Raw genomic sequence first — 20314 nt, 5'->3', positions numbered from 1 at the left:
GCTTTTTCGTCATTCTACTGCGGGATATTTGGGTTGTTTGCACTTCAGAGCTAGTATGAAAATTACTCTAAGAATTTAGTTGTGTCGTGAACATATGTTCTCATATACCCCAGATAACCAGAATAGGGTTTCCGGGCTGTAAGGTGGGCATATAGGTCTGACTGTTTCATAAACTACAGTCAGACTTATAGGCGTGGGAAGCTTCTCCTTCTCATCAGCAATGATTATTCAACCCTACTCCTCTGCCTCGTAAGCATTTGCTATTATACTTTTTCATCTCACTCATTCCACTGAATTTGAAGTGACATAATTTTCCCAGTGACTGATGATGGATGTGTTTCTCGGACATCTTGACAATGTCCTTTGTTGAAATACCTTTTCAAGCATATTATATCATTTTTAAATTGGAAGCCTCTTACTCATTTGTAGAAGTTATTTGTATATCCTAAATACAGACCCTAATATTTTCTGCTACTCAATAACTTGTCTTCAAGTTATTAGTGTATTCTTATTTGAAACTAGCTGTTAATTTATTTTTTGAAAACTTTAGGCTACAAATGTTCCCCAAAGCCAAACAGTAGAATTAAGTTTGTGGAATAGTTTCCAGAAACTCTGTGGGGTCCCCAGCAGAGCTATGATGTCCCTCAAGTTTGTTCCCATGGGGTTTCAAAAGAAACTGAGGTCAAATGGATTTTTAGCCACTGTGTAGGCTGCCTTGGTGTATGGGAATGGCCTACTCTTTGGAAAACAACATGGAGGGCTGGAGAGTTGGCTCAGTGGTAAGGAGTACTTTTTGCTCTTCCAGAGGACCTAGGTTCAGTTTCCAGAGCTATCCACATGGTAGCTTACAACTGTCTGTAACTCCAGTCCCAGGGGATCCAACTCCTGATCTCTGTAGGTACCAGGCATGAACACAGCACACACACATACATGTAGACAAACTACTCATATACATAAAGTAATAAAGTAAATAAATCTTTAAAAAAATTAAAGAAATAAAACAACATGATAAGAACTGTAGGTGTTTGTCCTATGTGGGGGCACCATAAAGTTCAAGGCCAGGGTTCCCTGTGTTCAGGGGAGAAAGAACAGTTTCAATTTCTTCTCTGGGTTGTGATATACCATATGAAATTCTATAACTGCTCCAAACCTTAAATATGTGCATATTCTCTACACCAGCAATTCCACTTGTATAAATTTATTCATGGCTATATACAAAGTTTAATAGAAAGGATATATTTTACAGCTTGTTTTATATAGTAAGATATCAAAAGACCATTTAAAACAGTGGACTGTTCATTATAATCTTAAAACTACATATGATACAGTTACAACATTATTAAGGTTGTTCCTTATAAATGCATGTTTATTGACGAAGAATGTTATATATAGTATTATATATAATAATTTATAGATACATTAATGTGTATTTTTAAAGCTTTACATGGGGGCTGGAGAGATGGCTCAGCAGCTAACAGCACTTTCTTCCAGCACCTGAACTCCACTTCCAGGTGATCCAACACCCTTTCTGGCCTCTAAGGGCACCTGCATACATGTGTCACATCCTCACACACATACACATAAATAAAAATTAAATAAACTTTTAAAAACTTCATATGTTTATATCCATGTTTACATGTGCACGTATGCTTGTTTTCTGTTTATAAAATCATAAATCCAGACAGTTCATTCTGAAAGAGTATGTTACCAAAGAACGATGCTAACAATAATAATTTGTAAGTATCTCTACCCTCTACTCATATTTTTCATATATGTGATGTCATCACACTCAGTGGTTATGTTGGTTAGTTTTATGTCAGGTTGGCACAGCTAGTCATCTGGGAAAGGGATCTCAACTGAGAGAATCTCTATGAGATTGGCCTGTGGGCAAGCCTATCTAGAATATTCTTAATTACTGATAGATGTAGGGGGGGCAGCTCACCGTGGAAGGTGCCAGCCCTGGGCAGATGGTCCTGAGTTGTCTAAGAAAGCAGGCTGAGCAATGGAGAACAAGCCAGAAAGCAGCATTCCTCCTCTGCTTCTGTTCCTACCTCCAAGTTCCAGCCTTGAGGACCTGACCTGACTTCCTTTGATGGTGGGTTGTAATGTAAACCAAACAAACCCTTTCCTCCACAGTTTGATTTTGGTCATGATGTTTTATCATAGCAATAGAACCCTGACTAAGATTGTGGTCCTTTTTAAATTCCCCCCAATTTCTCTCCTTTGTATACCATGGGTACTTATGTTCTTCTCTTAAAAAAAAAATCCTACTTTAAAACCCTAAAATCCAGCCAGGTGGTGGTGGCAGTTGCCTTTAATCCCAGCACTTGGGAGGCAGAGACAAGTGGATCTATGTGAGTTCAAGGCCAGCCTGGTCGAAAGAGCTAGTTCCAGGACAGCCAGAGCTACACAGAGAAACCCTGTCTCAAAAAACAAGCAAACAAAACCCTACCATCCACATCCCTCCTCTCTCTAGTTTGCTGCCCCCACTTCTATTCTCTGTCACGGAAGTCAGAGAATTTGATGTCAGTGTGAGCCCTCTCTAGAAGGGATACAGCTGTCATGGCCAATATGTTATGAGGTACTCTGACTGGAGCTGGGGGTTAGAGGTGTTGGGCACAGACAGTATGTTGAAAGTGCTCTGTATGATCTGTATCCTCTTTCATATGCTTAGAAACATCTGGAAGGACATTCATGAAGGTCACAATGTTAGCTGCAGTTATTACAGCAGTCGGATTACAATGGGTTTTAATTTTCTTTGTTTGGCTCATCTCTGTATTCTATTATTATTATTTTAGAGTAGTAGTAACAGTTATACTTTGATTGTTTTTTCTCTTTTTAGAATTTTTGTTGAAGTATATCTTGATTAACTTATAAAAATAGCTTCCCATATAGATTTTTTTTTCAATACGAAGTTGAGAAGCAATATGCTAACTTTCAAGTTAAATGGGCTTAAAAATACATTCTCTATCCCAAATTTGGTCCCAGGCAGACACTGTACTCAAGCCAGCCATCAGACAATATAGGGAGACTTTACTTTTGTATCTCAAAGCATAAAGACATGTTTATAAGTAAACTTAAGTGAAGGGATGGGGCAAGGGCTGGGTGTCTTAGTTAGGGTTTGTATTGCTATGAAGAGACACCATGACCATGGCAACTCTTATAAGAAAAACATTTAATTGAGGTGCAACTTACAGTTTCAGAGGTTCAGTCCATTATTACAATGGCAGGGAGCATGGTGGCATGCAGGCAGATATGGTACTGGCAGAATAGCTGAGATTCCTACATCTTATAGGTGACAGGAAGTCGACTGTAACGCTGGGCCATATCCTGAGCATGGGAAACCTCAAAGGCCCAACCCCACAGTGACGCTCTTCCTCCAACAAGGCCACACCCCCTCCAACAAAGTCACGTCTCCTAATAGTGCAACTCCCTATGAGATTATGGGGCTCAATTACATTTAAACTACCACACTAGGTAAGCTAGTGGTTGTGGTCTCCCTCATCCGAAAATGGATGCATCTGTTATATGTCCCTGTGAGACTAAACAAGGCAATGCATATAGTATACTTCTCATAGGGCCAGAATATTACAGGTCCTCAAGCTAATGTGAATACCCACTGTGTGGATTTCTTTCACTCAACAACCAACCAATGGCTTTAGACATGCAGCCCTGAATTGAGCTAATGAGTCATAACTCATTAGCTATAGATGGAACCCCAGAAGAGTGGCCCATCAACTGAGGAGCAGTTGGTATTCATTAATTGCTTATTGCTAGGTTTATTACTGAACACTCTTGTTTATATACTGGTGCTTTTATCCTATGGTCTCTGAGATAATCTTAGTAATTTCTCTATCTCTGTCTTTGTCTCAGAAGTCTGTTTTGGCTTTGGTCAGAGCACACACCTATGGGGTGGTAAGAGATCTGTTTATATAATGGATAAGAGCTTTCTGTTGAACTTTTCAATGCTTGGATTTGCTCGTCTGTACAATAAAAATAATCGTACTCATTAATATTACAACATAGGTGAGAGTAAGAACAGTCAGTATGTACAAAATTCAGACAACAGTGCCTGGCATATAAGCTACTCATCACTAATAGTTGATATTTTTACTGTTCTTCATCTCTCCTATAGGATACTCCTTCAAGGCCAGGTCATAGTTTTATTAATTGCATCATAATTCTTAATGAAGCCTGAAAAACAACTAAGGGCTGAAATCAGTAATTGTCCCATCAGGAAAAGAAACCTATGACCCGTGCTGCAAGCAGAGGGCATGGGAGGTATTTCCCTTCCTGAGTGGACATCAGGGGACTGAGGTTAGAGGGATGTGGCACTTCCTAGGACTGTTGGAGTTCGAGAGATGGTGTCTTAGTTAAGGTTTCTATTGCTGTGATGAAACATCGTTATCAAAGAAACTTGGGGAGGGAAGAGTTAATTTGGTTTATGCTCCCACAGCACTGTTCACCACTAAAGGAAGTCAAGACAGGAACTCAAGCAGAGCAGGATCCCAGAGGCAGGAGCTGATGCAGAGGCCATGGAGGGGTGCTGCTTACTGGCTTGCTCGCATGGCTTGCTCAGCCTGCTTTCTTATAGAACTCAGGATTACTCACCCAGGGATGACCCCACCCACAATAGGCTGGGCCCTCCTTCCTCATCAAACACCAATTAAGAAAATGCCTTGCAGCTGGATCCTCTGGAGGCATTTTCTCAATTGAGGTTCCCTCCTTTTGGATGATTCTAGCTTGTGTCAAGTTGACTCAAAAGTAGTCAAGACAGATGGTGAATGTCAGACAGTTCAGTTGAACTACAGAGAGCAACATTCAGAGTCCCAGGGAGTCCAGTCAGCTTGCCCATGAGCCATACAGTTCATTAGCATTGGAGGAAATGTGATAAAGAAAGTGGACCTTCCATCTTAACTTCAGGCACACCCCATGGGGAACCAGATGGGATTTCTAAAGTCAGGTCAAGTCTCAAAGTTTTATTGAATGCCGAGTGCCTTAGTGTGGCCTCGTGAGAAAGAGAGGGTGCTGTGGGTTCAGGGGGTGTTTGGTGGGGGGCAAAACAGAGGTTAAACAAATCCAAGTATATCCTGAGCCAGAAAGGTTGGGAGCTAGCCTCGTTTCCATCTGTGGATAAGGAAAGACTAAAAAACCACCTGAGAACCGGGGCAGAACAAGAGTCTTTGACGGTCATGGGCCATGACACTGGACACTTAGATTAAAGGAAGCCCCTGTGCAGAATGAAAACCCTGTTGTAAGAATCAAGAGTTAACTTCTGCTGGGGCAGTAGGGTGGCAGATGACAGCAGGAAACTGGAGTAAATGTTTCCCGGCACAGGAGCCAACGCAGAGAGGTGCCTTGCCTCCCAGCCTGTGCTGTTGTACAGCCCCACCCCAGCGATCTTAAGGAGCAGAGGGAGAGTAAGATATGTTACTAAGATGTGCACTCTTGCCCTGCCTAACACAAACCTATAAATTCACTCAAGAATATATTCAGTCTTCTGACTGCAGATGCATAATACCATTGAAAGGTGGCAAAACCATAGCTCAGCTCACCTTGGTGCCATTAATCTCTCACCTTGAAGTAATCTGGCATTACCATTCATTATGTATTAGGGAGATTGAAGAAACAGGGAGGAAGGCCCCGTGTACATAGCAACCAGCATTGATGAGGCATATGGCACAGTGGGACATGCCCAGGGCAACACACCCACTCCAGGTGACTTTGAGCAAATCAGTTAACTGCTCTGGCCTCAGCTTCCTCTCCTTTACAATGGAGCTTGAATTAAACACCCTTAGGCTTTGAACTTCAATTCCAAATGTTCTCTGCATTATACAGAAACTTTCTTCTAGAAGTTGTACACATTATCTAGAAGATATCTCTGGGCAAAATCTTAACAGTCACGTTTGCTGGCCTTCAGAAAACTCACTTCCCAGACAATGATCACAAGCCTTCTAAGAGTCTCAGTGGCATGAAATGTCCTTGTATTAAGGGATAATTTTATGTCCTATCCTATGATCTGCTTTTGCATATGTTAAAATGTAGTATTTGAAATTGCTTACATAGCTGTTTGCTAACAAATCCAGTCTTGAAGGTACATGGAGAGCCTTAATGTTGATCTTAAACTACATACAAGTCCTAACTCTACATGATGAGAATAGATAAAAAGGTCTAATTTCTTTTTTGTGCTGTCTGTGTTTTCAGTTTCTTCACTAACAAATTCAATACTAAAGAAAGTGAATGTGCTTTTAAGGCACCATCCTAGTTAGGGTTACTATTGCTATGGTGAAACACCATGATCAAAAGCAAGTTGGGGAGGAAAGGGTTTATGTGGCTTATGCTTCCACACCATAGTCCATCACTGAAGGAAGTCAAGGCAGGAACTCATAGAGGACAGGAACCTGGAGACAGGAGCTGATTCAGAGGCCATGGAGGAGTGCTGCTGACTGACTTGCTCCCCAGGCTTGCTCAGCCTGCTTTCTGATAGAACCCAGGACCACCAGCCCAGGGGTAGCACCACCCACCGTGGGCTGGGCCCCCCACCATCAACCACTAATTAAGAAAATGCCCTACAGGCCTGCCTACAGCCTGATCTTACAGGTATTCCCTTAACTGAGGTTCCTTCCTTTCAGATGACTTTAGCTTGTGTTGAGTTGACGTAGAACAATCCAGCACAAACATGAATCTATCCTAGCCCTGACTTCTGTGATCTTTAGAGCAGGACTTGCCTGTGTGAATGAGTTCCCTACTGATATCTTCCTATGGTGTCCATTCTAGCAGCCAAGTGCCTCATTCATAGTAATTCAATTCGTGAGAACTTGTAGGAGTGACCGCAGTAATGGTGGTGAGAGGACTAGTGTCTGTACCCTGCGCCACTGCTCTACACCCTCACAAAGGCGCTCACTGAATCCTTGTACACCCCTCACTGCTCTACACCCTCACAAAGGCGCTCACTGAATCCTTGTACACCCCTCACTGCTCTACACCCTCACAAAGGCGCTCACTGAATCCTTGTACACCCCTCACTGCTCTACACCCTCACAAAGGCGCTCACTGAATCCTTGTACACCCCTCACTGCTCTACACCCTCACAAAGGCGCTCACTGAATCCTTGTACACCCCTCACTGCTCTACACCCTCACAAAGGCGCTCACTGAATCCTTGTACACCCCTCACTGCTCTACACCCTCACAAAGGCGCTCACTGAATCCTTGTACACCCCTCTGAAGTAGAAACAAGGAAGTGGAAATAATGCAGCTTTCCAGGCTGGGACATCTTTAACATCCTAGTTTTTAGCTTCTTGGTGCACCAGGTCTGGCTCTTCCCAGAATAGTTACTGTGGGGCAGCGGACTGGATCACCTAAGTCATCCCTTGTCTCCTGCGTTTTGCATTCTGAAGTTTGTGCTTGAAATTTGTCATGGTGTGACAGCATGAGCACTTACATGTGTCCCATAGAACTGGTGAGGAATGGGCCCTCACAGGCATCCCACAGAACAGAATAAACAATGTACTAAACACACCTTCATCAACAGGCAACGGAAGCCGATAGTCCACGTAGACTTCTCTAACGCCAGTGAGATCCAGTTGTCTATCTATCCCTCTCAGTTCTGCAGCTACTCCCTAAATGATGAGTGCAGGTAAAAGAGAATGTTCTAGATCAATAGATCTCAGACTTGAGCAGGCATCAGAAACTCCTGGCATGCTCCTGCTGGACCCCATTCAGGGCTTTTTGTTCATGCCACATGATACTTGTAGATCATCTGTGTAGAAGGAAGACTGTGCTGCTCTCCATGATAAATGGAATCAGGAAACCAGGAATTCCCTGACCAGTGGTCAGAGCCAGGCTCATTTAAAGTGATTTGCCATCCTTTGGGGTATAGACTACAGGATGCTCCACATTCTTATACCCAAAGGCATCTTCTAGATTTTGAGAATGCCATTAATTTAATCAGTGAGAGCCATTTCTCATTATTATGCTAATTAGCAAGTCCGAGGGACTGGTGTAGTGTGGACACCTGAAGACTACAATGGCGGCCTTTCCTGTATAACCCAAGCTGACTGCTCCTGCTGTGGGAATTCCTAGATAGAGCACATTGGATATGACCTAAGTTAGCACAGACTCATTATCTCATTAGCCCCAGTGAATAGTTTAAGATTCAAGAAAGAGCTTCATTAACAAATTGTTGGGCTTTGTTTGATCCCACAGACTGAGCCCGAGATCATAGAGGAAACCAATGTGGACAGAGTCCATGAGCCCCGGGGCTACGGCAGGGCCCGGCAGGTGAAGGGCCACTCAGAGACCTCCACGCTGAGCTCACAGCCTTCCATCGACGAAGTCCGGCAACAGATGCACATGCTTCTGGAGGAGGCCTTCAGCCTGGCATCCGCTGGCCATGCAGGCCCAAGCCGGCACCCGGAGGCCTACGGCTCTACTCAGCACCTGCCATACTCAGAGGTGGTGACTAGCGCTCCAGGGACCATGACACGGCCCCGGGCTGGGGTGCAGTGGGTGCCCACCTACCGCCCAGAAATGTACCAATACAGTCTGCCCCGACCGGTAAGTCATGGCTCCCAACCACCTACCGTCTTAGGGTTTGCTCTTCCCACTACAGTCCAACAGGCAACCCACAGCCAGGATTTGGAGATTTAGAGACCAGCTGTGCTGGAATCTCTTCTCATACTTCACTCATGATCCACAGCCAAACCTTGTTCTTGTGGGACAGGTCCCCGAGGAGCCTAATGTGAAACCTTAACCCATTTTAGAATTTTCTGCTATCACTCCTGAAAGGGTTGACCCCATTCTCCACTCACTAGTGGTTTTCTCCACTCAGACATGAAACCCAATTAAAATGTCAAAAGGCATCAAGAAGCCCTGCGTGAAGGGGCTGTGCATCCCGGTGGCTAAGAACGTAGGCTGTGAGCCATGTGGCTTGACTATGAATCCCACCCTGACCACTTTCTGGCTTTGGAACTTTGAGGAAGTTGCTTTAAGTTTCTGCTGGTAAAAATAAATAAATATGAATAATAACTTACTGCCCAGTAAGTAGGAAGTCCCTGTGTAAGTGCATAAGAGCTAATTATTATATGCTGCGCTGATCTGGGCATTACTTGTATGCTATGCAGTCTGTACAATCTACCTCGGAGACAAGTAACAGTTTTATTCCTATTTTACAGAAGAGGGTGTCCAGTCCCCAGGAAACTTGTGTTATAGATGTTTGTGAGTTACCACGTTGGTGCTAGGAATGGAACCCTGGACTTCCAAAAGAGCATGCTCAACTGGGCAGTGGTGGCACACGCTTTTAATCCCAGCACTTGGGAGGCAGAGGCAGGCAGATCTCTGTGAGTTCGAGGCCTGCCTGGGCTACAGAATGAGTTCCAGGAAAGGCTCCAAAGCTACACAGAGAAACCCTGTCTCAAAAAACAGAACAAAACAAAACAATAAAACAAAGAGCATGATCTTAACCACTGAGCCATCTCTCCAGCCCCCAACACTCAGCATATTAACCATTTTAAGTACACAGTTTGTTGGTATTCACATACTCACATCTTGTGCAACTATCTCTAGGACCCTTCATCTTGCCAACATGATCCTCATTAAAAGAAGACTTCCTTGTCAACGCCCCCCCCACACACACACACACATAGTCCTAGAAACCACTACTTACTTCTGTCTATAAAGTTGTCTACTTTATATGCTTCATACATAATATTTGTCTTTGTATGATTAGTATATGTCACTTAGCATAGCTCTCAAGTTAGTCCACGTAGCATGCATCAGAAGGCCCTTCCTAAATTTTAAAGCTGAATGTACTCAAAGGTACATCCCACATCGGATCTGTTTGCCTGCCAATGTGTACAGACTTGAGTTGTCTTCACTTTGGGGCCACACAGTAAGTTGTGCTGATTCTCACACAGGTATACAAACCTCTCTTTCAGCTCTTGCTTTCATCTTTTTGGCTATCTATCTACCCGTGAGTGGGGTGCTGGGTCACATGGGGTTCTGTTTTCTGCTGGTATTGTTTTCTACAATGGTTGTACTGTTTTCAGTCTCTCCAACAATGCCTTTCTGATTTCTTCACATCTCATCCATGTTTGTTATTTTCTGTTCTCTGGATAGTAGGCATCCTAATGAGTTTGAGGTAGCTCTCATTATGGTTTTGTTTGTGTTTCTCTAATGATTAGTGATGTTGAGCACCTTCTCATGGTTTTCTTGGCCACTCATACATCTTCTTAACATAACTTAGAAGATACAATACACTTTGGGAATCTAAATTTGTCACTGCCATTAGAAAACTTTAGAAGCCATGCATTCCTAAAAAGTGTCGGCAACTCCAAGGCCACTCCAGTCACATTCCCAAAGGCCTGGATCTGAAAAGATGGGAAAAGTCTCTCTCAGACTTACATATTTGCTGTTATAAAATGCTTTCACAACCAGATGTGATAGCACAGGCCTTTACCTCAGCACTCAGGAGACAGAGGCAGGAAGATCTTTGTGAGTCTGAGGCCAGCCTGGTCTGTGGAGCTAGATCTAGGACAGCCAGGGCTACACAGAGAAACCCTGTCTTGAAAAACCAATGAATGAATGAATGAATGAATGAATGAATGAATAATGAAATGCTTTCCCACATCATCATCCATATTACATTTTCCAAGATCACAGTGTTCTGATAATGCGCATTAAGTTGGCACCTGCCCCGTTCAGGGAGGGAATTTCCTCCCTGAGATCTATAAAATACCCCAATCTTAACACATTTATATACCCCTCCTAGGAAGTTGTCCTCTGGAAAAGGCCACTCATATCTGTTCTGTGTTGATTGCCATCCACTTAATTGACTCATCATTTCCAGTCTCTGTATGAGGATCCCTAAACTCGACCCCTGGCCCAAAGTGGAATGGTGCTCACCAACCAAATAATCTCAGGGACCAGTTCTGAGTCTCAGAGTCTGCTTATAGTGATGGTGATAAGAGGGTTGTTAGTTCCTGCTAAATGGTTGGCACAGTCCTGGCACCTAGCAAACACCCTAGACCAGTTGGTTGATAATCAGTAGACTGCTTGGCATGGTGCCAACACATCAAATTATTTGACAGATAGTGTCCATTATTATCAAACTAGTTCTATTTGCTGGGCCTACTGTCTATGTCCCTTTCCACTTTCTGAGACCACATCTCCTTCTCCTGCTCTGTTAAGCCCATTTAGGACACTCACTTGATGCCCCACCTCAGGGTCCCAAGGAAACATTGCTTTTGTTTGGTAACAAGTCTCAGGAACCGCTGGACTTCCCTGGCTGGAGGCTAATTCTAGGAACCCAAAGAGTTGTGGGTTTCAGAAAGAAAACTTTTGGTGACCAAGAAAGGTCTTCCAGTCAGTAATGAGGGAGCTATTGCCATAGCCCTTACACCTCAGTTCAATAAAGCCATACAAAACCATGGTGGGACATGTGAACATTCAGGCATCTTTTTTGTTGTAATTGGGAGTTGGCAATTGTGCTCAACAGGACAAACCCATCAGAAACTGGGGGTGCTTCTTGGAGAAAGGTCTGAGGCATAACCCAACCTCGGGACAAACCATCAGACCAGAACACACTAAAGAGTATCCATTCATTGTCAGGGTTTCCCTCTCTGCCAAGTGCACAGGAGACTCCTGTCTCCATGAAAGGAAAAAATAGCCAACACCACCCAATGGAGATGATGATGCTTAACCCAAAGTCTCACAGAGCCCCCTTGCTGTGATAATGTGAAAATCAGTAGAAAAAGCAACATGATAACTATGATTACTCCTTGTATTAAAAAAGAAAAAAAGAAAAAGAAAAAAAGAAAGTGCTCCAAACCCTGCTGGGGGGATAATTGGGAGCTGGTGTTTTTAATGTGTCAGGGCCAGCCTTGTGGGATTTACATCACGGGAAAGGTTACTGCTAGCATCTTGGGATTTCTGCAGTGCCGTTTGGGAGGCTTTGCTCATATTTTACCTCTTGAATCTAAAGAAATTGGACCTGACACCTAATGACCAATCCAGTTTTGCTAGCAGCCTTAATGGGTCTATGCCAAGTGGGATGAAAATATCCTACAGCTTTCCTGCCCGCAAGAGTGTAAGGACTCTTAAAAAGGCATTAGGGTTGAAACATCTTCCCCACTAGACTCTCTACAGAAGAGTCAATAGTACTGCTAATAATAACACTTGCCCTCTCTTGGTCCCCATTGTTGGCCGCATGCTGATGTAAGTGCTGTATAGACATGATCTCTCCCTCAACCCTCCCATGATGTCACTGTTACCAGCCCCAAGTACTGAGAAAACAGGTTGGGAAGAATGAAGAAACTTGTCCATTTTTCTCAGTCATCCCTTGATGTCCACAGGGGACAGGTTCGAGACCCCTCAAAAAGCAGCAGAACTCATACTCAAGTCCATCATAGGCCTCGTTTGCATATGTAACCCACTCATATGCTCCTATGTCATCTCTAGGTTATTTTGAATGCCTAGCATGACATAACCCAAACACTATGTGAATGGCTGTCATCTCTATTGTTTGTGGACTAATTATAAGAAAAGTTTGTATGTGCTCAGTGTAGCCTCCATTTTCTTTTTTAGTACTTTCCATCTTCAGTCATTACTGGAATATGTAGATCCAGGGACCAACTGAGCAGTTCCTGATGGCAGAAGTGGGTTAGAACTTATTACTGTCTAACACTGATGCTTAACACATTTTCCATCCCCTGACTAAATGTGAATTATAGGGAATGTCCCCCCAGCTGTAATGGAAATGCAAATATCTATACTGTTGGAAATCATAGGAAGATGGCTCAGTTTGGGGGAGCCTTTTCCATTCCTGTTATTGGCTCTGTGGGGGTGAAGTTGGGAGTTTGACAAGTGTACATTCCTCCTTCCCCCTTACAAACAGAAGAGTTGTCTCCCAAATCTTTAAAATAAACCATGCCAACATATCAGGCATGTTTATAGTCACCACAGTGTCAGGATTCACAATCTATCACATTGCTTGTATTTCTCCAAACAAAATTTGAACCTGTCCTGAGCTTCCGTCTGGCCAGGTGGGTAAGTAATTGCAGGGATGGTCCCGACCAGTCACAGTTGATCATGTATCGTGCAGTTCTCAGGATCCTTGAAGGCATGCCACTGTGCCTCACTGACTGACGCGGTGAGCGGAAGGCTGTTTGCCTTTGCTCTTCCCTGAGCAGTGCCCCTGGAAACTAACAGAGCTCTTGATACCTGACAAAAGCATGCTCCACTAAACTTAGGAAAGCTACCGGATCTATGGGAAGGTTGTTGCATGGGAAGAGAAGGGAAAAATCTGGAGAATGCCTACCCCTGCCCACGGAATTAGTTACCACCATGTCACTAGGACAAAAGTGCCTGAGTGAATGGCCTGAAGAAGGAAAACTGAACCCAGCTCCTGGCTTCAGAGGGTTTGACCCACTTTTGAAGGAAAAAGGAGACCAGGGATAAGATACGCCCAAGGACTCACTCCCAGGAGCCTACTTCCTTCAGCTTAGCCCTACCTCCTAAAGGTTCCATAAGCTCTCCCCAGATACCACCAGTTGGTGACCAATGTGTACCCCATGAGCCTGCAGGGAAATGCCATACTGAAACCATAGTACTCCCTGGGTGTTTTTCTGGCTGTTCCAGGAAAACCAGATTTGTTTTTCCATCACCATCTCAGTCAGCTCAGGCGCCTACTGTCGTCTGGGCACTTGCACGATGCGGAACTGTAGGGGCAGTCGGGGAGAAGGCTGCAGCTTCTGGTCCCAGTTTTCCTCATGCCCTGGATGGCATCCCCGAAAAGTGCATGCCCTCACATCTTCTTCTGGTGTTAGTCCAGAAGAGGACAGTGGCACCTTCCTGTACTGTGGAGAAGTCCTTGCCAGACCCCTCCCTCTTCTCCTCCCTTACTGTGCTTGCATGCTAGCGCTGGCTTGCCTTCCCTTCCCTTTCTTTTCCTTCCCATCCTCCTGTTCTCACTCTCTCATGAGAGGCTTGCTCACCCACTCCCGTCCCTCTCCCTGTCTCCAGAAGCTTCCTCACCTATCCCTGCAGGACTGTTAAAGGCCCTTGCATCTGGCTCCCTCGTCCCCTGACTCTTCCATCCTACATGAGGGTGGAAGGCTTCAGATTCCTAAGCTTTCCTAGAGGTGCACACGGGTCCTGACTTTCAAACTTACCCACATCTTCATGAGATTTAGATCCTCCTCCTACAGGGTGAGACAGGAAATAGCTACTGTGTAGGCGTAATTTTCTGTCCCGCCAGCTAGCTCCCAAATAACCACATGGAGACTTATTATTAATTATAAGTGCTCAGCTGATAGCTTACACTTGTTACTAACTAGCTCTTACAACTTAAATTAACCCATACATTTTAATCTATGCTTTACCACTTGGTGGTACCTTTTTTCAGCACAGCATGTTATCTTGCTTCTCCCCATGTCTCCAGGTGGCTCTGCCCTTCTTCATCCCAGCCTGCTCTCTCTCTGTCTGCAAGTCCCACCTAACCTCTTCCTGCTTAGCTATTGGCCATTTAGTTCTTTATTAAACCAATGAAAGCAACACATCTTCACAGTGAACAAAAAGATTGTTCTGCAACACCCCGGTAACAAATCCATTAGCATCCTAGGCTCTGTTGCCTCCCTTCCAACTTTCCTTTCAATCAAAGGTTGGTTGTTGAGTCCTGAGACAAAGTGCTCTTAAATGTCCCTTATTTCTTCCAGGTCTCTTGTGCTACTATCATGGCATCAAACTTAGACCCCAAGGGCTTTAGGGCTTTGTGATTAGTAGCTCCTATTTTTTGAAGTGCCAGCAAGAGTCAACTCTTGGCAAGCTTCAATCTGCTGAGACTTTCCTTCCTTGAAGCAAGAAGCTAGGATGTCCTGGATGTTGGATGGAGTATGGAAAGGACCTTAGATTAAAAAAACTGAGCCAGGCATTGGTGGCGCACGCCTTTAATCCCAGCACTCGGGAGGCAGAGGCAGGTGGATCTCTGTGAGTTCGAGGCCAGCCATGGGCTACCAAGTGAGTTCCAGGAAAGGCGCAAAGCTACACAGAGAAACCCTGTCAAGAAACCAAAAGAAAAAAGAAGAAAAAAAAAAAGCCTGGAAGGGAAGCAAATCTTGATTATTTCAGTTACCATATCAGAGTATTAGTCTGTCTCAGAAGAAAAGAGTTCATGCTTACTGAGTACATAGTTGCCTCAGATTAAGCTAGACACCAGCTTTGAGAGGCTCTATCCATTGCTCTTAGACAGTGCTCTGTGCCCTGCTCTTAGACAGTGCTCTGTCCACTGCTCTTAGACACTGCTCTTAGACACTGCTTTGTCCACTGCTCTTAAACACTGCTCTGTCCACTGCTCTTAGACACTGCTCTGTCCACTGCTCTTAGACACTGCTCTGTGCCCTGCTCTTAGACACTGCTCTGTCCACTGCTTTTAGACAGTGCTTTGTCCACTGCTCTTAGACACTGCTCTGTGCCCTGCTCTTAGACACTGCTCTGTGCCCTGCTCTTAGACACTGCTCTGTGCCCTGCTCTTAGACACTGCTCTGTGCCCTGCTCTTAGACACTGCTCTGTGCCCTGCTCTTAGACACTGCTCTGTGCCCTGCTCTTAGACACTGCTCTGTGCCCTGCTCTTAGACACTGCTCTGTCCACTGCTCTTAGACACTGCTCTGTCCACTGATCTTAGACACTGCTCTGTGCCCTGCTCTTAGACACTGCTCTGTCCACTGCTCTTAGACACTGCTCTGTCTACTGCTCTTAGACACTGCTCTGTCCACTGCTCTTGGTTGGTTGAGAAATCAAGATAAACAATGGATTTTGTTTCTTCTTGGAGTAAGATTTTAATTGTCAAGCCCGTGTTCAAATAAGCCAGAACTATCCTTCTAGAATATCTAGTCTGTACAAAGTTACCTGTCACTGGATATGAAGAGAGTGGATGCTTTTCTGGATTGCTGGCCTTGGGAAAGGGGTTCTACTGTAGTTTGGATTTGAATTGTCCCCAAGCCCATGGTACTATTGATAGGTGGTAGAGTCTTTAAGAGGTGAGACCTAATTGTGCAGGGGATTGTAGTCAGATCACTGGAGATATGCCTTTAAAAGGAGTGATAGGACCCCAGTCTCTTCCTCTCTGTCACTCTCAGGCCATGAGAACACCTCCCATGATGTACTACCACAAGACCAATGCAATGGGACCAACCAACCATAGGCTGAAACATCTAAATCTTCAAGTGAAAACATAAAAAGAAAACTTTTCTTGGATGATAAATAGGTTCTCTTGGGTAATTATAGTACTAGTATAGAAGGCTGGCCAATGCAGCTTCTAATGAGGACAGTTTAGTTTTGACCATGAGTCTACCTTCCCCTCTAATACAAAGCCCAAGATCCCCTGGCCTGCTCCTGTTATGATGCCCCTATCATCCCTTTATTGTTCTGATGATATCTTTGTGGTTCACATGTCCAGCTGTCTCTCTTTTAGTAGCTATATGCTCACAGGAGGTTCCTACCTATCTGTGTTCACTCCACAGATATTGCTAGGGAAGATAGCTGTGCCCTGATCCTTCACCTCCAACCCAAGTGGACTGGAGCATCGCCTTATTCTCTTCACATTACAATCGAATTTCTGAGCCCATATATTGCCCTGTTTAGTCATACCCAGCCTCTTTCAGCCTTGGAGACCAGAGGCATTTATAAAGGCTGCCTTGAGTTCTGAGTCTCCAGTCCTTCCTGTCCAGAGAAAAGGGACTCCTGCACACCCCTAAACCCAAAAGATGCCTTCTTGAGTAACAAGCTGAGCACATCAAGCATAATTGTGGAATTACAAACTTGGGGGCCATCAGTAGTTTTGAATAATAGATAGCTTCTAGTGGTGCAGGAGGAACGGATCTCCATCACACAAGAGCCAACAAATGCCAGTTTGAATGGACACAGACTGGGATGCAAGACGGGATTGTAGAACCTCTGGAACTTACATAGAGGGATATGGAGAAAGATTTCTCAGTTCATGCACACTTGGCAATGGCCATCTCTGCTGTTTATGTGACTACCAAAGTTCCAAGGACATAGTCCTAGAATGGAGGGTCTGCTGTCTCATGTAGGTGTGCTTTATGCCTGAAAAGGCCCACTAATAAAGGGGACTCCTTTAATGCTCAACAGAAGCTCAGAACTTTTTGTCAGATCTCTTAGTGATTTACTATTAGGCAAGCATAGCAAGCTTTTTCTTGGCTAGCAAACTGTGTTGAGTACAGAATAAGCCTTCCAAGATCCAGGGATAAAAATAGATGTCTGCATCCTTTGCTGAGCAGCATCAGAGGCCAGAAGAGACAGAGGGGTTGTGAACCCCTTTATTTTGAAAGGGAGCACATCACTTGTTGAATTATTAAGAATTCTGAAGGTACAGCTGGGAAGGTATGCAGGTCAATGGGTTTCAACCTGTCTGCAAAACTCAGAGTTCAGGGAGCACCACAGGAAGCCATCATGAAACAGGGATGGGACAAATTTACCATCCTTCCTCTCCCCAATTTCAACCAGACACACTGCTTTCAAGTACGTGTTTCATGTCTGACAAAATGGTTTCATAGATCTGTGAAGATGGCTTGGTGTATAAAGCTCTTGCTGCACACAGTGGGAGACCCTGCCTAGGATGATAAAGTGGAGAGCAACATCGGAAGATACTCAGCATCATCCTCCTCTCCTGCTCTTCGGCATCGAGATGCCGATGCCAGACCTGTTCATCCCCCAACTCTGCACCTTTTCTTTTTATATTTTCAATTTCCTATTTTTTCCAATTAGTTTTGACTAAGTTCCTCAGTCCTGTGTTAAGTTTCTTCCTTCTCTCTTCATCAATTCTGAATGCACACTTGAATTCCCTGACACTGAGTGCTTTAGTTCAGGAACCCTCTTTCATGTCTGAAAACTGTTTTTGAGTATGCTATAGCATTCCTGATGACATCTCAGTTTGGTCAGTTAATACTTCTTTTAAAAATGTATTTATTTTTAAATTGTGTGATATATGCTATGTGAGAATGTGGTTTTTATACGTGCGAGTATCATTCCCACCGTGCCAGAACAGGTGTTGGAGCTGAGGTTACAGGCAGTTGTGAGCTGTCTGATGTGGGTGCTGGGAACTGGACTCTTGTCCTGAGGAAGAACAGTATGTGCTCTTAATCACTAGCCATCAGCCCTGCTTGATTAACTCTTCAACGGCATTTCTTACAAGGTTATTTTTTTGTTTTGTTTTATGTCTGGACAGTTGAAATTTGTAAGTCTTTAAAAGTCTGTGTCTGTGCCCTTGGTATTGACATTCATTCCTCCCTCTGGTATATTCCATAAACTCCTGTTTGTAGAAGCGCCTATTTAATTTTTAATTGCACTAATCCTGTGAGCCTACTTTAGAGACACTCCACTCCAAAGAGAATTTCTAGGTGTTTCCATGTAGACTTTGAAACCTCACCAGTCACCCTCCCAAGGCGAGGCCAGGCTTGCCAGGCACATGCCTACCTCAACCACACGCCCTGTGCTGAAGCCTGAAATCATAATCAGACATCAATTGCCCGGTTTGTCTTCTGGGAAGTCACATCTTTTGCATTTGCTTCCTGCTCACTATTTCCACCTCTGGCATCAGCTCACAGTTTCGTTTTAGTTTGCTGAGATGCAGGGGAGGAAGGGTACCAGAGCTGTCCTTAGTGATTTCCCGTACAGCTCACAATTTTCATGGTGCCTTTAGAAAGTGTGTTTTCTCTGTGGCCTCGCTGCTATTTCATGGGTTAGCCCTGACAGGTGTGTTGTTTGCTGTAGTGCTAGAGGGAGGCAAGGGACCTTTTTCAGTTCAAAAGAATCCTGTTTATGGGGTTCCCTTGCTGCAGAATTTTGTGCTGACACTTTGGGGCTTAAAGGCCTGCCATCCTGTTCTTCCTAAGAGTCTGATAGGCATGCATACTGTCCTAAAAAGACAAGTTGAGCTCTGTCTACCCCAAGAGCATCTCTAGATTTTCTCTCAATATAGTAGGCCTTGGCCTGACCCTCTTCGATCCTGTCTGTGTTTCCTGTATCCCCTCGAATGTTGACCGAAGTCTTTGATTTGCTTGCAAAGTCCATGCACACACAGGGCCTTGCCTATCTTCTCAGGAACACCTTGAGCACAGCATTGATGTCTCCACTTCAGAAGAGGACACTGAAGTCCACAGAGGTCACCAGACTTCCCTAGGAGTTGAAAGTCTGTTCATGAGATCCTCCTGCCTCCCAACACACTCCTTTCCCACATTAAACCAATGTTCCACAAGAAAGGAAACTGCTCCTGGTCATTCATTCATTCATTCTTCCATGCTAACATTTATTGATCTTCTGCTACACACTGTTCCAGACATGATATTACTGACAACAAAACCTTGCCTTTAAAACCTCAAATTACAGTCTAGCTAGTGGCAGATAATGAATAAGCAAGGAGCCATATAATTTGGCCAAAAAAACTACTCATTTCCTTAGACAGAGAAAAGGGAGGTATGGGGCAGGTTGAACGCTATGAAGGAAGGAGCGATGGGCAGAACCAGGAGAAAATCATGCCAGGAAGAGGGAGCAGCATTTGTCAGTGCCCGAGGAGGAAAGTGTGCTCTAAGGCCACTGAAGGGCTCTCGGACTGCAGCAGTCCAAGCGAGAGCCAGAGAGAGATGAGACCCCATGGGATGAGCACACAGTCTTTGGTAAGGAAGATTTAGAGAACGCATGTGAGGAAGGACTGAGGGCCTGGCCCCTGGAAGGGTGCTTCCTCCATAAATAAGAAGCTGTGTGCTGGGGGACACTGGTTTAAACAGCTTTGTCTAATTTGCTTGTCTCTTCACAGGCTTACAGGTTTTCCCAGCTTCCTGAAATGGTCATGGGCTCTCCCCCGCCACCTGTACCTCCCAGGACAGGCCCCGTGGCTGTGGCTTCCCTCAGGAGGTAACGCATTCCTTTCATGGCTTTGAGATATTTGGAAAAGATTTGACCCCCGGGCAGTTTAGTCCTGTGGGTAGTTGCACCAGTAAACTCACTTCCTTCCCTGCCCCAGTTCAAGGTGTGTCCGCTGTGGCGGGGGCACAGGACTATCACGAAGTGGAGACCACACTGAACAATTTGCATGTCTTTCTAAACAGAAAGACCCTGAGACCCCACAATCCAAACCGCCCCACCTTGATTGCCCTGCACCTTGACTGTCCACTTCCTGACCAGATATGAAAATGACAGGCGTGCCCACCTCATCCTGGGTTTGCACACCTAGAAGTCCCTTTGGGATTTGTAGGACAGTGTCTCAGGGGCCAGGGAGTAGTGGGTCTGGGCTACCTACTC

The 20314-nt window shown here is 44.6% G+C and overlaps 1 protein-coding gene across 6 annotated transcripts in view; it reads left to right on the top strand.

Annotated features, from left to right (window-relative positions):
• Positions 1 to 20314, top strand: part of Kiaa1549l (KIAA1549 like) — a 256671-nt gene that overhangs the window by 225019 nt on the left and 11338 nt on the right. For all 6 annotated transcript variants that reach the window (XM_036184493.1, XM_036184492.1, XM_036184491.1 and 3 more), the window contains 2 exons: positions 8208 to 8558; positions 19830 to 19927. In XM_036184493.1, the coding sequence (XP_036040386.1) occupies positions 8208 to 8558; positions 19830 to 19927 (449 nt within the window). The remainder of the gene's footprint in view (positions 1 to 8207; positions 8559 to 19829; positions 19928 to 20314) is intronic.

The sequence above is a fragment of the Onychomys torridus genome, chromosome 4 (genome assembly GCF_903995425.1).
Source record: "Onychomys torridus chromosome 4, mOncTor1.1, whole genome shotgun sequence".
Classification (NCBI taxonomy): domain Eukaryota; kingdom Metazoa; phylum Chordata; class Mammalia; order Rodentia; family Cricetidae; genus Onychomys; species Onychomys torridus.
This window is presented reverse-complemented; position numbering and strand designations above follow the sequence as displayed.